Here is a 15528-nt window from a genome sequence, read left to right on the forward strand (position 1 = left end):
GTTGAGATTATGTTCTCATGTTTTGTACATATATAATTGAAACTATTGTAATTGAATCTACTAACATTCATCAGCGAATCAAGAATTAAATTGCACACAATAAAATTCCATACTGGTTATTAGGATATACAGACAATATATAAATATTAGCTTAAAGGCTATAATACTCATTATAAATGGCAAATTCACTATGAGATCAAAGTTCTGAATAAGAAGGGGATTGAATCAGTGCTTTGCAGCATCCCTGCCAATTCTAATAACCATCTACTCAAATGTTTCTTGTAGTGTTAATACTGTAATTTCAGACTGTTTTAAATGATTGGGAACGTTTCGATACAATATACTAGCCGTCAGCTCGCTTCGCTCGCCATATCCGTGTAGCCAGGTGCTCCGCCCCTGGCCCCGACTGCATCGTCCAAGAATGAGATTAGCAGGCTCGCTTCGCTCCCCTGAATTTTTATCATGTTAAGACAATCCAGTCGGGGGTCCAGACTAAACGTCTGGCTAAACGGATATGGCGAGCGAAGCGAGCCTGACGGCTAGTAATATAATATTCCCAGGATTGAAGTAGCAGTGCCCAATCAATTTTTCCGCGATAATGCATTTAAATCTTCAACTTGTTCCAACCTAACAAAGTCAACCAACTTAATGCCAACCTGACAAAATTATTAATTTAGTTGCCAGTTAACAACTGTTTCGAAGAGGTACTCTATCTAGATTATAGTTCTATAGTAACATATGATATGGAAATTTCAATTATAATTAAGAGATTGGGAGAAGAAGAAATACATGCTAAAAGACGAACTTTAAACCCTTAAAAACAACCCTTAGAATTGAAATATTGCCAAAAGATTCTTAGGCGCCTCTAAAGGGCCAACTGAACATACTACCAAATTTGAACGTTTTTGGTCCGGTAGATTTTTAGTTATGCGAGTGAGTGAGTGAGTGCCATTTCGCTTTTATATATATAGATTATGACAGAGTATTAATATTATTTTTAAAGCAGTTAGGTTATGTAGGAGTCTGAGATGAGCAATACCAAGTTAATTAGATTCTTGTATTATGAGTATGAACTAAATTATTGAAAATGAAGAGTTTGTTGTAATATATGTCATTCATTAAAACTCGTATATATTACAGCTGTCTAATATTAAAAACTTGAAACTCTTCGTAAACAAGATTAGATGGGTAGCGATAGTCTCGCCTGAGACATGTCTTGATGAGTGCTCGCTGTGCCACCGCCACCGGCTCCAAGGCAAACGAGGAGGCTCCACCCCAAGCTATGATACCATACTTAACAGCTGGAGTCAGAAAATTAGCTTTCCGAAACGGGGCGTAGTCGTAGTTTTATGATAATCTTTATTTCTCATTTCTATAATATTGGAAACGTTTTTCCTTGACTTGACAAAATGAAACATTCCTAAATAATTCAAAATAGCTGAAACTTTACAATATTTTCTCTTTATTTCATTTTGTGTTCAATTTCTAGTTTTTCTAATTTAATTCAAACGTGCACTGCGACTGCGCCCCGTTTCGGAAAGCCAATTTTCTGAGTCCAGCTGTTTAAGTCTAGAAACATAGCTAATCCCGAGCTCGGTGACCGGCCCGAAGTGTTCTAATTTAAAATGTGATTGTTTTCTTGGTTTGTGGTGTAAATTGTTCATTCATTTCAAAATGTGACTTTTCTTTTTTCTTTATCCGGTGCTACAGCCCTAGGTGAGTCCTGGCCTCCTTCACAACACGCCTCCATTCTTCTCTGTTCAGGATCTTCTTTCCATCTTCTCATCGCCATCTTTTCAGGTCCTCCATCACTTGGTCCACCCACTGTTCCTTGGCCTACCTTTTTTTGTCTGTGGGGCAATCTAGCCTCTTATTATATTTTCGCACAATCTATGCCGGGCGATTAAAAAAGGACTTTACAACTTTGAAAATTCATATAAATCTTATTAAACAAGGTACAGAGCTGGGTTTGGTGTTGTTTTAAACGAAAAAACACAAGTTTTTTACCTTAAACTGAAGATGTTCTATGTGACTTCCGTGGCTATCCCTCAGACATCCCATCGAAGGCATTTCTTCCTAGACTCGCACTAGCGTTCAGGTGTAACTTGCTCAACAGCAGCGCAAATCCTTGCTCTAAGTTCAGATATAGTGGCTGACAAAGGATGTACGTATACCATATATTTTATGAAACCTACAAGAAAAAATCCAGCGGTTCTTGGTCTGGGGAACGAGGGGGCCATGCGATTGGCGCATTACGGCCAATCCACTGATTTGGAAAGCGGTCATTAAGAAATCTGGACGTCAGTCAGATAGTGTGGTGGTGCGCCATCTTGCATAAGGAAAACATTTCGTTCTCGGTCATCCTCATCGATCTGTGGTATCATAAACTTTTGCAGCATATCAAGGTACACTATGCCGTTTTTCAAACCTAAACACACATCTAGCACGCTCGGGACCAGTGAAGGCAGCCATCTTTGACGTAACTGCCGCTAGCGCTGTGCGGCGCGGCCAGGCACTAGCGGACTACGCGAGAAAAAATTAGATTGTTATCCTTAAAAAAAAACCAGCAAAACCAGCTTTGTACCTTGTTTAATAAGATTTATATGAATTTATAAGATTGTCACCCGGTATATTATACTAATATATTCTCGTTTTATTGTGTGTGTTTGATTCAATTGGTTGTCTGTTTTGGGTTGTAGGGTTTCGGTGGCGGTCCGCCAACCAAGGCCCACCAGGCGGTCCCCCGGTGTTCCCCCAGGCGGAGGGACCCAGCAAGCAACAGCAGCAGCAACAACAACAGCAACACAACTTCAGCGGCAACCAGTTGACCCAGTTGCGCGGCCAGATAATGGCCTATCGACTGTTGGCACGCAACCAGCCCCTCACCCAGCAGTTGGCCATGGTCATACAGGGCAAGCAAGGAGCCGGGCGGGAACCCCAGCCAGGGGGCGGGCCCCCCTTTGGGCCCCCGCAGCCCCCAGGGGCCACAAGGGCCCCAGCAGCAGCAGCATCACGGTCGGCTACGCAGACTGAGCCTGGTAGTGGGAAAATTCGACAAATTTTGAGTAATTATTAGTATTTAAAGAAGATAATGAGGTCCACGTTATAATGGCAGTGGAGAAAGTTAGGAGAACAACGTTGCCGATCCTCACTGTCTTGCCAATGACTTGACGTAGCTGATAAGGGTTTATTAAGGCTGTGCAAAGGCTAAAAATAAATTTTCTACTTGTGATATTTTCCCAAGTTTTTCGATTTGTATATCATCAAGCTATCAAAATGAAAAAGTTTTCTAAGGAAAACATTTTTTCGATCATTAGTTTTTGAGATATGAGCACCTGAACTTTGAATTTTTGGCACAGAACATTTCAAATTCGGTAAGATATAAATCCATGAGATTCAAAGGATGGACTCTCATGGTATTGTTGATCTAGTAAAACAAATTTTCTGAAAATATACATTTTTGAAAAAGTATTCAATTACCAAAAATAACCGAAAATAACTCAACTGAGAGTATTTTTGGTTATTTTTAGTAAGTTGATATCTATCTTAAAATCGATATTTTCATAAAATTTTGTTTTACTAGATCAACAATACCATGAAGAATCTATCCTCTGAATCTCATGGATTTATATCTTACCGAATTTGAATGTTCGGTCCTAAAATTTAATCTTTAGGCGCTCATATATCAAAAAGTAATGATCAGAAAAACATTTTCACCTGGAAAATTTTTCATTTTGATATCTTGATGATATACAAATCGAAAAACTTTGAAAAATATCAAGCTTATTTTCAGCCTTTGCACAGCCTTAATGTAGTATTAATTGTTTATTCTCGTTTAAAATAATCAATTATATTTTGCCCGTCTGGTTTCCAAACGCATGACACTACGTATTTGTTATTCGGCGACAGAAGTGAGGGGTAGCTCCATATTGGATTGCTCCTAACTATCCAATATTGGCTCCTAACAATCCATAATGAATTGCTCCTATCATATAGTGAGGTCCACGTTATAATGGCAGTGAAGAAAGATAGGAGAAAAACGTTGCCAAGTCTCTCCATTTTGCCACTGAGTTTACACAGCTGTACTCAATTCATCCCATTAAATTTGATCTAAAATTAATCATTTCTACATAAATGATAAATTTAATGTCAAATTAATCAAGAATATATATATTTTTATAATTTGATTCAAAATTTGCCCAAAAAAACTTTGGACTACATTTGAAAAAGTATCTGGTTAGCTCTCATGGCTGGGATAGTACCGAGAATTTCTGGATTACATTAGTATAGTAATTATTCCAATTGAATAGATTTCATTTTGTATCACATCTTATATCATGTTATACACTGGGCTAGGCAATATCAGGTCATTATTATAATTTATAATTATAATTATAATTTACAAATTTTGTTGCATCTAACACATATTGTATGTAAATATATTGATCTATTATAGCATCACTGATTTATCTTGTTTATTGAAAGGATTTGATTTTAGTTGTTAATGTATATACTGTAATGTTAATTAATAATAAGTAAGTAGTCAAAGTACGGCTGCTCCTTCCCCAAGCTCGAGCTTGCTCTTTTGGGGAAGTAGTTCCTTATGTTTATTTGTATTTCCTATTGATTCATTTTGTTGTTATATTTCTAAATTGTGAATTATTGTAATGCTTTTTCAAGGAATAAATAAATAAAAAAATATATATATATATAGCGCGGATCCATCTCGTTTCTTTAACACATCCGTTTTTTAACGGGAAAGAATACAAGTAGTGCTATCACTTCTCCGATAAATTAGTGATATTTTACTACATTTTTATGTTTTCATTAGACTATAAATAAAAATATCACTGTATCTCACTAGCAAATAACTCAAAGTTAGAAATATAAATTCCACAAGGAATGGATTCTATTTTGGTTTATTTATTTTACAGGCGAAGGTTCAGACTCATCCAACTCCTCATCGGGAAGTGGGGCGGCTGGACTAGTGCCAGGGGCGCCGCCCCCAGTTGGAGCCCCACCACCGCCACAGGGAGGTGGTGGCCCTCCAGGGCCTGGTGGGGCCATGATGCGACCTCCGCCCCCGGGGCCAGGGGGGCCTCCTCAGCAAGTGCCGCCTCCCAGTGCAGCAGCTGCTGTAGTTCCGCCTGGGGCGCAACCGGGGGTGGTTCCGCCTCCGCCGCCTCAGCAACAGCAGCAGATGGGAGTGCCGCCCCAACAGCAGCAGGTTATGGGGCCTAGGGTGCCCGGCCAGATGGGGGCGCCAGGTGAGATTTAAAATGGAGGAGATCAAGGGTCTTTTGCACAGTAAAAGCTTGAGCTATAGATAAAAGGATAGCATAAGAAAATATCCCAGGTTATGATACAGATGGAAATATATTAGAAATGGGATTTGTTCAAATGCTAATTAATGAATAAATTATTATTATTATTAAACGAAAATCCCAATTAAATGCTGTAAATCACTCCGAAGACTTCTGCTACTGCACATATTGACAACAGGGTTAACAGCTATAGTTGGCCAAACGAAAATGGGTCCCTCAAGGTTGAAGTTTCTTCTTGACACCACCACCCGTCTCTACCAACACTGTTGCCACTTTGTACTAAGGGTGGCTAGTAAGAGAGAAAGTGAATGTGTGTGTGATAGAGAAGTTTTGTTGGTGTGAGGAGTATTGTTTGTCCTCTCTGGATTGTTGACTATGACGAGGACAATATAGTTCACAGTTTTACAAATGTATTGTAATATATTGTACATAATGCTTATATATTATATATAATACATATAACTTTCAACAGCTGTGCAGGTGTTTGAAAAATAATAGAAGCATGAAAAGGAGTTGGATGAGTTGAAATGTGAATAGGCCGAGTCATAAGGATATAAAAGAGTTCAAACAGTTACATCACTCCACTTCCAATTGATTATTATAAAAGTCTTCAAGTAACCTTCAAGAAGTAATAGCTCAGTTTATAAATAGTTGCATTTATAAAGAGAAATCTAATCATGATTATAAAATTGAATTTCTTGATGTAATGACTCAATAAAAAGTTATACATTATACATAACAATATTCTTTCCTCCATTTCATGATGTTGAAGAAGATAGCGGATGATGGGAGGAGGTAACGGGGGATGTTATTGTTCTAACTTCAAAGAATGACACAATAAAACTTTTGAACCTGACGTGCTCAAAATAATTTGTGACAGGTAGTGACGGAAAAGAGGAAGAGGGAAGGTATGAGAAGGAAAGAGCGATGTTCAGGGTGTAGAAATATATTCAATGTATATAGACTGGTCGAGTGAGGGGTGGCCACCAGTGGCAACATTGCAGTGGCCTTGAGAGACCCATTTTCATTTGGGGAACTATAGATGGAAATTCGACTACTATTCAAAAATTATTTGTCATTCCCGGGCTGACTAATAATTTTTGTATAGTAGAGCTAATAGAATTTCCATCTAGCTGTTAACCCTGTTGTCAATATTTGCAGTATAATAGGTTTTTGGGGTGATTTACAGCATTTAATTGGGATTTTCGTTAAATAATAATTTGTTTATGTTAAATATTTCACTGTTAACTCGAGCCGATCACTGTTGATTATTGTCTATTAATACTGTTTTGGCCGGGTGAAGGTGTAAGAACGGCACAGTATGAGAGACTACCAGCATCACATAGCTTCACCGAAAACAACTACTAGGACTATCGGCTATCGTGAAATTTGGAACATAAACGCCCTATACCATGGGATATCTTCTTAAGCTATCTTTTCTCTATGCTTGATTCGAATGTAATCAGCTGGTAGTTTAATCTTAGAATGATTCACATTATAGCAAATGAATCTTGGCAACATTATAGCAAAGTACACGATTGAAAATCTTTATGCAATATTTCAAGTTGATCAGTTGAGTAGTTCAGACGTGATGATGTGTCATGGCATATTAAGCCTTGTGATCATTTATTTTATTATAGATATACTAGCTTACCTGGCGAACTTCGTACCTCCAAAAAGTCAATGTATCTCATGTCACAGTTGACTTTATTTGGTGAATCATGACATCTGACAATCAATATTTTCATTTACATCTCAATACCGACTTCCTATGTGCTAAAAACTACCATCTTAATACCAGTAAACAATTTTATCACAGAGTGACGTGTTTATTACAGCTGGTAAGTTTATATGCTAAATCATATTATCACAACATGATCTTGAATCATGATGATCTTCCCGTTCTACGTTAGCCGCTCGGCCGACAATTTCGAAAACATGTTCTGTAAAATGAATTAATATATAACTATTATCAGCCCCCCTATTATAAGTTCTGGTCAGAAACCATCCCCGATATTTATACAACATATTCCCAAAGTTTCATGCCGTTCTGTCAAGTAGTTTTCGAGTCTAAAGGGAACAACTAGCCGGCTAACTCCAACATTGTCAATACTCCTATTGAATTTAATCAATTACAAATAGTCAGAAAGTTATAAACTTTGAAAAAACTTGAAAAAGTTTTGAGACCGAAAAGACCAACTCACTATATTGATAGTTATTATGAATCAGTGCACACACCTACTAATATTGTACAAGAAAAATAAGGGAATCTAAATCTAAATAAGAAAATCTAAATAAATCAATAACCCAACTTGATGTCTTTCCAGGTATCAACCAGAACCACCAGCCGCCGATGCCAGGTGTACCGCCAGGTGTGGCAGGTCCAGGGGGCGTTCCCCCAGGCGGCCCCCCCATGATGCAGGGGCCACAGCAGCCGCCTCCTGGTGGGGTGCCGCCTCACCACCATCCTCAGGGGGGCGTAGCCCCTATGGGGCCACGTGGGCCGGCGCCTCCTACGCCCCAACAACAGCAGCAGATGCAGAAGCAGAATCGAGTCACCAGTGTGCCCAGGCCTCTGGGGTTGGATCCGTTGTTGATATTACAGGTTTGTATACTTACACGTACGTCGGTCAACGTTTAATCACGATTAAATGCTATACTTTAATCGAGATTAGCGCTAACTGAAGCATTTTGGTTGCACAAAACAGAAGTTTCAAGCGATAACGCCGATTAAACTAACCGGCGTAATTTTTTTCAATTCTGATTAGTTGCCACCATTTTAACGGCGATTTGAAAAGAAGAAAATTTGGTTGCAAAAAGGTAAAAATCGAAAAATAACGCCGGTTAAACTAATTGACGTGAAGATTTTTAACAGGCCATTCACGGGGAATTAAATCCAACAAGCGCCGATTAGCTACCTACTGATAGCTGTCTTCCAATTAGTTTTTGGTTAATAAAATATAGAAGTGTGATCAATTAGCTGATATTAGCATTCAAAATTAGATTATGATTTTTGAGGTTAGTTCTCGTTCTTATGATCGTCTGCAGATAGCACTTGACACTAGCGACAGACAGAACAATTTTATGGAGCATGCCTAATGAATGGTCACCGCTTCAATAACATAACCTCAATTTTTTTCCATTTGTTTAGAATAATAACATCGGTTAAATTACAGTGTTGCCAGATTGAGGAACCGCTAAAATCTTGGTTAGTTAACCGGAAAACTCAATCGGGATTAAAAACTAACCGATCTTTGTGGAACACAAATGGAACCGTAAAACTAACTCTGATTTGTTAATCAGCGTTACTGTCCATATTTAGCAGACGTACGTGAAAATGGCAGATAGTGTAGAATTTATTGCAATCTATGTATTGTATAGAATTTTTACCTTTCAATCTCACTTGTCTTATGACAAGCCAGACAAACATAACTGGCATCTCCAAAGTTGACAAACAACAAACATAACTGGAGTCTCCAAGACGTAATTGGGAAAAAATTAATTAATTCTTCCTCTAAGCTCACTTCAACCTCGAACCAACCTCTCCTTAACACGAATCGTAATCCTTACATCAAATAATGATGAGACGGTCCCTGTTTGGATTTTTAGCAGTTCGTGCTCTCCAAATCCATTCATTGATTACTTGAGACTGAGTTTCAAGGCGACTCGATATGCTGGTTGCCAAGAAACGTCGTGAGACTTTAGTATTCTAATGTTCAATAAAGGATTTTGAATTGAATTTTGTGAATTGAAGAACTACAAGACTTAACCTATTTCGGATTATGTGTTATCTAAATTTGGGAGAGGAATAGCACAAGGTTACCTTATTTTTCCTCTCCCTATCATTTTGATTATGTGCTTATTGTATAAATGAATAAAAATGAATGAAATGGATTTGAAGTCATATCATTTATAGTGGGGTGTATATTTATTCATTAAATTATCTGTGCCTATTAAGAAATTATTCAATGTTGACAGATATGCTCAGTAGGCTCTTGTTGATAAAAATAAATCTTAAACTGTCGGAACCGTCATCTACCACGGCTTCTCATGAACCAAACATTAGTAGAGCAAACTAAGTACTCTATCATTTGATGTATCTGTTCATCTTTTATTCTTGTTTTCTGTTGAAGTTTATGCATAGAGAAAATAATAGATAAATGAATGTTTATTTCCCCAAAAAACTAAAACTACATCAATTACAGAAAATATTAGATAGTTTACAATTACATACAATGGTTAGTTTCAGACATGTCTTCTACGTCTTCTACATATTTAGTGTTTTCTGTGGGGAAATTGGCCTATTCCACTATGGCGTACCATGTTCTAGAGTAGGTTTTGTTTGTTTTTTGTGTGTGGATTAGTAATTAGTAAGTGTTTAGTAAGTCATTAGGTGTTTAGTTGAGCTGTTGTTTGAATAGGTCTTCCTTAGCTCATCAACCAATTGTGTACTATTGTTTTGAACTGTCTAGGATGATTAATCTGTTTGAAGCTTGCAGGAATAGAATAGAATAACTTGTTTATTTGTTGACGTGGCGAAGTTTGGACAATGATGTCCACTCTACCACTTAACCACGTTTGCAGGTAGTAGATTATATAATTTTGGTGCTAAATGATTGAAATGTCTCTGGTGTAGTGCCTTCCTTGCAACACTGGTGATGAGAAGATTCCTGTATCTGGTGTTGTGGTTGTGGTTTCTGGTTTGAAATGTTGTTGGGTTCTTGTGTAATCTGCATAGTATCTCCTTGGAGTAAAGCTGTCTTGGATCCATCACGTCAAACTCATTGAATAGCTGCTCTGATGAATAGCGTGGAGGCTTCTGGTTGATGACCCTCATGATCAGCTTCTATATTGAAGCCACGTTATAATGGCAGTGAAGAAAGATAGGAGAACAACGTTGCCAAGTCTCTCCATTTTGCCACTGATTGTACACAGCTGTTACTCAATTCATCCCATTAAATTTGACCTCATAATAGTTATCATTTCCTTGATAATCAATTTAATGTCAAATTAATCAAGAATATATATTTTTTTATAATTTGATTCAAAAATTTGCTTCCGTAACTGAGATCAGATTTTCATTTTTATACAAACCTGGAATGGGGCTAATTTAAAAAGCTGTGATACACCAATCTGAATTTCAAAACAACAGAAATTAAGGTATTTGGTAGGTATTCTATTCAAATTTCTTTTAAAAATGATAGAAAAATAGAAATCCTATTCAAAATTAGTGATTTCACTGAAAATAATTCTGAAATAATCTTTCAATATTATTTATACCGGTACGAGTAGATCTAACCTAAACGTGTTGGCTAACTGAAGCATGGTTGAAGTCTAGGATTGTTAGTTATCAACTTTTAAAATATCATTTCAGGTATTTTAATTTGTGTTTCTCATACGGTATTGTCTAAAAATTATTTCATTGTTTCAAAAATACATTTTAAATCAATTATACGACTTGTGTACCAAAGTATTTTGATAGAATGAAGAAAAAAAATGGCGGCTGAGTTACTTTTGTTCAGTCACTGTCAAAAGTAAAAATAAAATATTCTGGCAAACTGGCAACATTGCAAAGCTAGAGAGAGATAGCGCTATCTGTTTTGTTGTATGATAGAAAATTACAGCAATAGTATTGTCAATCGTACACTGGGGGGCGCGACAGTCGAGACCGACGACATTTGAGGCCTGCGACAGTAGAGGGCTGTTTTACAGTACTCTACGGTCGTAGGCCTCGACTGTCGGGAGTGTACGAAAATTGAAGAGTCCTCTACTGTCGCCTAACGCAGGCGACATTTGAGGCCTCTTTTTCAGGAGTCCTCTACCGTCGCAGGTCTCGACTGTCGGGAGTTTACAAAAATTAGAGTGGCCTCAACTGTCGCCTAACGCAGGCGACATTTCAGGCCTCTTTTTCAGGAGTCCTCTACCGTCGCTGGCCTCGAATGTCGCCGGTCTCTACCGTCGCTGGTCTCGACTGTCGCAGGACTCTTCTGTCGTTTGCCTCGTTTCACATCGACCCGTACACTGCCCTTATATCGTGGACCTCACTATACACCTTGAGGAGTGTGGTTCGATGTGTAAGAAGCTTAAATAGCTTATAAATATACTATATTATCTAATAGTATACTGTCTGATAAGAATACTATCTAGAAATATCTAAGATTTGGTTCATGTTTTGTTGTATGTGTTTATAGGAACGGGAAAACCGAGTGGCAGCTCGTATTTCGCATCGTATCTCAGAACTGAGCTCCCTGCCAACGACTATGTCAGAAGACCTGCGCATTAAGGCACAAATCGAGTTGCGCGCATTACGAGTGCTCGACTTCCAACGGCAATTACGTAGCGAGGTATTGTATTACAATTATTAGATGATTTAGACTATTTCAAACTGCTACCATAGAGAAACAATAGCGTAAGTAGATATCCCATGGTATAGGGAGTTTATGTCGTAACTTTTAAGCTGCGTACACATATACGCGCTACCAATCCGCACCGAGCACGCTCCGCCCTCGTACCGCCCTCGTACCGCCCTCGTTCCTCCATCGAACCACAGTCGCTCCGCCCACGCACCCATCATGAACGTTACGGAAGATGTTAGATCTTCTCGCGTTCCCCGGTCGAACCACTGTTGCTCCCCGGTCGATCATCAATCGCTCTGCTGGAGTGATGTTCGGTTGCGGAGTAGAGCGAAAGTCTGTACGCACCTTTACTGTTATCTCAAGCCGATAGTACACATAGTTCTTTTCCTTGAAGCTGTGTGACACTGGTAGTCTCTCATACTGTGCCGTTCATACACTCTCACCTCAACAAAATAGTGAAAATCGACAGTAATCGATAATAATCGGCTTGAGATAACAGTAAAAGTTACGACATAAACTCCCTATGCCATGGGATATCTACTCACGCTATTGTTCCTCTATGCTGCTACTCAAATAATTGATAGTGATATAAAAAACTAGCCGTCAGACTCGCTTCGCTCGCCATATCCGTCTAGCCAGGGGGCTCTGCCCCCTGGACCCCCGACTGGATCGTCCAAGAATGAAATCAGCAGGCTCGCTTCGCTCACCTGCATTTTTCATTTGAGCATTTTTATCATATGTTAGGACGATCCAGTCGGGGGTCCAGACTAAACGTCTGGCTAAACGGATATGGCGAGCGAAGCGAGCCTAACGGCTAGTGATATATATTCCCAGGAATAGCTCTGATTGAAGTAGCAGTGCCCAATCAATTTTTCCGCGATAATTGCATTTCAATTTTCAACTTGGTGCCAACCTAACAAAGTCAACTCAACTTAATGCCAACCTGACAAAATTATTAATTTAGTTACCAGTTAACTACTGTTTCGAAGAGGTACTCTCTCTAGATTATAGTTCTATATCAACATACGGTATGGAAATTTTTCAATTATAATGAAGAGAATAAGAAGAATATACATGCTAAAAGACGAACTAGCAAAACACAGGGGTTGTTTATCTGGATCAATTGCAACAGTTTTTAATAAAAACTTGCAATAACAAATATAGATAAAAATGACTAACAACGAATTTTTTTCAGTCACTGCAAGCTGGTAACAACATTATAAATAAATATATAGGCTAAGTCATTTTTGTCAAAGAACAATAATTACTAAATTTCAATGATTTCAGGTGATAGCATGCACACGACGCGACACGACGCTGGAGACAGCCGTGAACGTGAAGGCGTACAAACGCACGAAGCGACAGAATCTGCGTGAAGCGCGCGCCACTGAGAAGCTCGAGAAGCAACAGAAGCTGGAGGCTGAGCGGAAACGCAGACAGAAGCATCAGGAGTATCTCAGCACTATTCTGCAACATTGCAAGGTATGGAGGAGCTTCCTGACAATAAATTATTGCTGTATTGGTTGAATAGAAATTACAGTCCGGGTCCTGTAGCTTTGCCTATCGGCGTAGGGCCACTAGACTACAATACTACCCGTTCAATAACATCGAACATTTTTGAAAATTATGTATCTTTACATAAGCAACAGATGCTCTTTTGTATCTTCTCGGAAGCAACGTGTTGCATCCGAAAAGATACACAACGAGCGTTAATCCTATACTATTAAACGAGCAATTTCTGTTTAGATGTTTATAATGTTTGTATTCTACCGGATCTCGAAAACGGCTCTAACGATTCTCACGAAATTCAGAACATAGTAGGTTTATAATATAAAAATTCGATCGCACTAGGTTTCTTCCCTGGGAAATCGCGCTAAAGGCCATTAAAAGGATAATTATTATTCATCCTTGGAAAAACAGCTGATGATAATTATTTCGTCGTCTGTTGATGGTGGAAGTGATTGAGCGAGTTCATGTGTGTGGGACTGTGTCAAAATTATGACTCAGCTGTTGAACTTTTGTAATCATTCAATCAGGTACCTAGTGCCGGTTGCAAAAAAGCCGGGTTATTTTTTATCCCGATTAATTCCAGTAAAACCATCTTTTTGAAATGGTCTCCTCTGATTTGGTTCAGGATTAAAATTCAACAGGCTTTTGTGCAACCGGGCCTTCGTGATAGAAATTTTTGCTTTCCTCTGGGAATTAATCTCAATTCATTGTGATTAGATAAAACATTTCTGTATGAACTATGAATGTTATTATAATATTTTCTTTCATAAAAAATTGTTTATGCTTTTGTACTCCAGAGCGAAGCTCGGTCCCCCGATATTGTATCTTTCCATAAGCAACAGATGCTCTTTTTTATATTCTCGAAAGCAACCTGTTGCATCCGAAAAGATACACACCAAGAAGCTTTAATGTATCTCTCCATTAGCAACAAATGCTGCTCTGTATCTTCTCAAAAGCAACGTGTTGCATCCGAAAAGATACACAAGGAGCTTTAATGCTCTCCTTGAGCAACAGATGCTATTTAGGGCCGGTTTCCGAGCTCGGGATTTAGATGAGTTCTAGACTTTGAACAGCTGGAGTCAGAAAATTGGCTTTCCGAAACGGGGCGTATTCGTAGTCCACGTTTAAATCAAAATATCGGGGACCGAGCTTCGCTTTGGAGTACAAAAGCATAAAAAATGTATTACGAAAGAAGAACAACGTTGTATGATAACATTCATACAGAAATGTTCTATCTAATAACAGTAAATTGAGATTAATTCCCAGAGGAATGCAAAAATGTCCCTCACAAAGGCCAAGTTGCACAAGAGCCGGTTAAATTTTAATCCTGGTTAACGTCACGTGAACCAAATCAGTGAAGACCATTTCAAAAAGATGGATCTACTGGAATCAATCAGGATTGAAAATAACCCGGCTTTTTTGCAACCGGCACTAAGTTCATGATTCAATGATTACAAAAGTTTAACAGCTGAGTCATAATTTTGACACAATCCCACACACATGAACTCGCTCACTCACCTCCATCACCAACAGACGACGAAATAATTATTATCAGCTGTTTTTCCAATGATAAATAATAATTATCCTTTTAATGTCCTTCAGCAAGTTTTCCCAGGGATGAGACCTAGTGCAATCGAATCTTTATATTATAAACCTACTATGTTCTGTATTTCGTGAAAATCGTTAGAGCCGTTTTCGAGATCCGGTGAAATACAAACATCTAAACATATAAACAGAAGCTGCTCGTTTAATAGTATAGGATTTCGAAAAACTAGAAAAATGAATTGCTGTTTAAAGTCTAGAACTTAGCTATATCCCGAACTCCGAAACCGGCATTTAGAATCTTATCAAAAACAACGTGTTGCATCCGAAAAGATACACAAGGAGCTTGAATGTATCTTCCCATAAGCAACAGATGCTCTTTTTAATCTTCTCGAAAGCAACGTGTTGCATCCGAAAAGATACACAAGGAGCTTGAATGTATCTTCCCATAAGCAACAGATGCTCTTTTTAATCTTCTCGAAAGCAACGTGTTGCATCCGAAAAGATACACTAGGAGCTTTTTTGAGTTACATCATTTTATCATAATATAGCCTATCAGCTGACATTCGTCCAGCATGTTCTTTCATTGTTGGTGATATGTTGCAACTCTCTCATTCATGAAGATTCTCTGTGTGTAGGGAAAATGCAGCTTCCATGTATGGTCTCTGAAGACTGATGTTTTTGCAAAGCCGTGAATATTACCCCATGAGTCATACCTTGCCTATATGCCGTTTCATTTTTTCTCTGATAATTACTTTTCAGATATGAGCTATCCGTGTTATCGGATGGGCACGTTA

The 15528-nt window shown here is 38.4% G+C and overlaps 1 protein-coding gene across 1 annotated transcript; it reads left to right on the forward strand.

Annotated features, from left to right (window-relative positions):
* Nucleotides 1-2699: 2699 nt before the first annotated feature.
* LOC120356640 (ATP-dependent helicase brm-like) lies at nucleotides 2700-13162 on the forward strand (the record flags this gene model as incomplete). The annotated part of the gene is made up of 5 exons (XM_039445596.1): nucleotides 2700-3038; nucleotides 4935-5267; nucleotides 7652-7929; nucleotides 11516-11668; nucleotides 12968-13162. Coding segments are annotated over 5 exons (1298 nt in total), but the record flags the coding sequence as incomplete, so codon positions are not given.
* Between the last annotated feature and the right edge of the window lie 2366 nt (nucleotides 13163-15528).

This window comes from Nilaparvata lugens, unplaced genomic scaffold, assembly GCF_014356525.2.
Source record: "Nilaparvata lugens isolate BPH unplaced genomic scaffold, ASM1435652v1 scaffold7356, whole genome shotgun sequence".
Taxonomy (NCBI): Eukaryota; Metazoa; Arthropoda; class Insecta; order Hemiptera; family Delphacidae; genus Nilaparvata; species Nilaparvata lugens.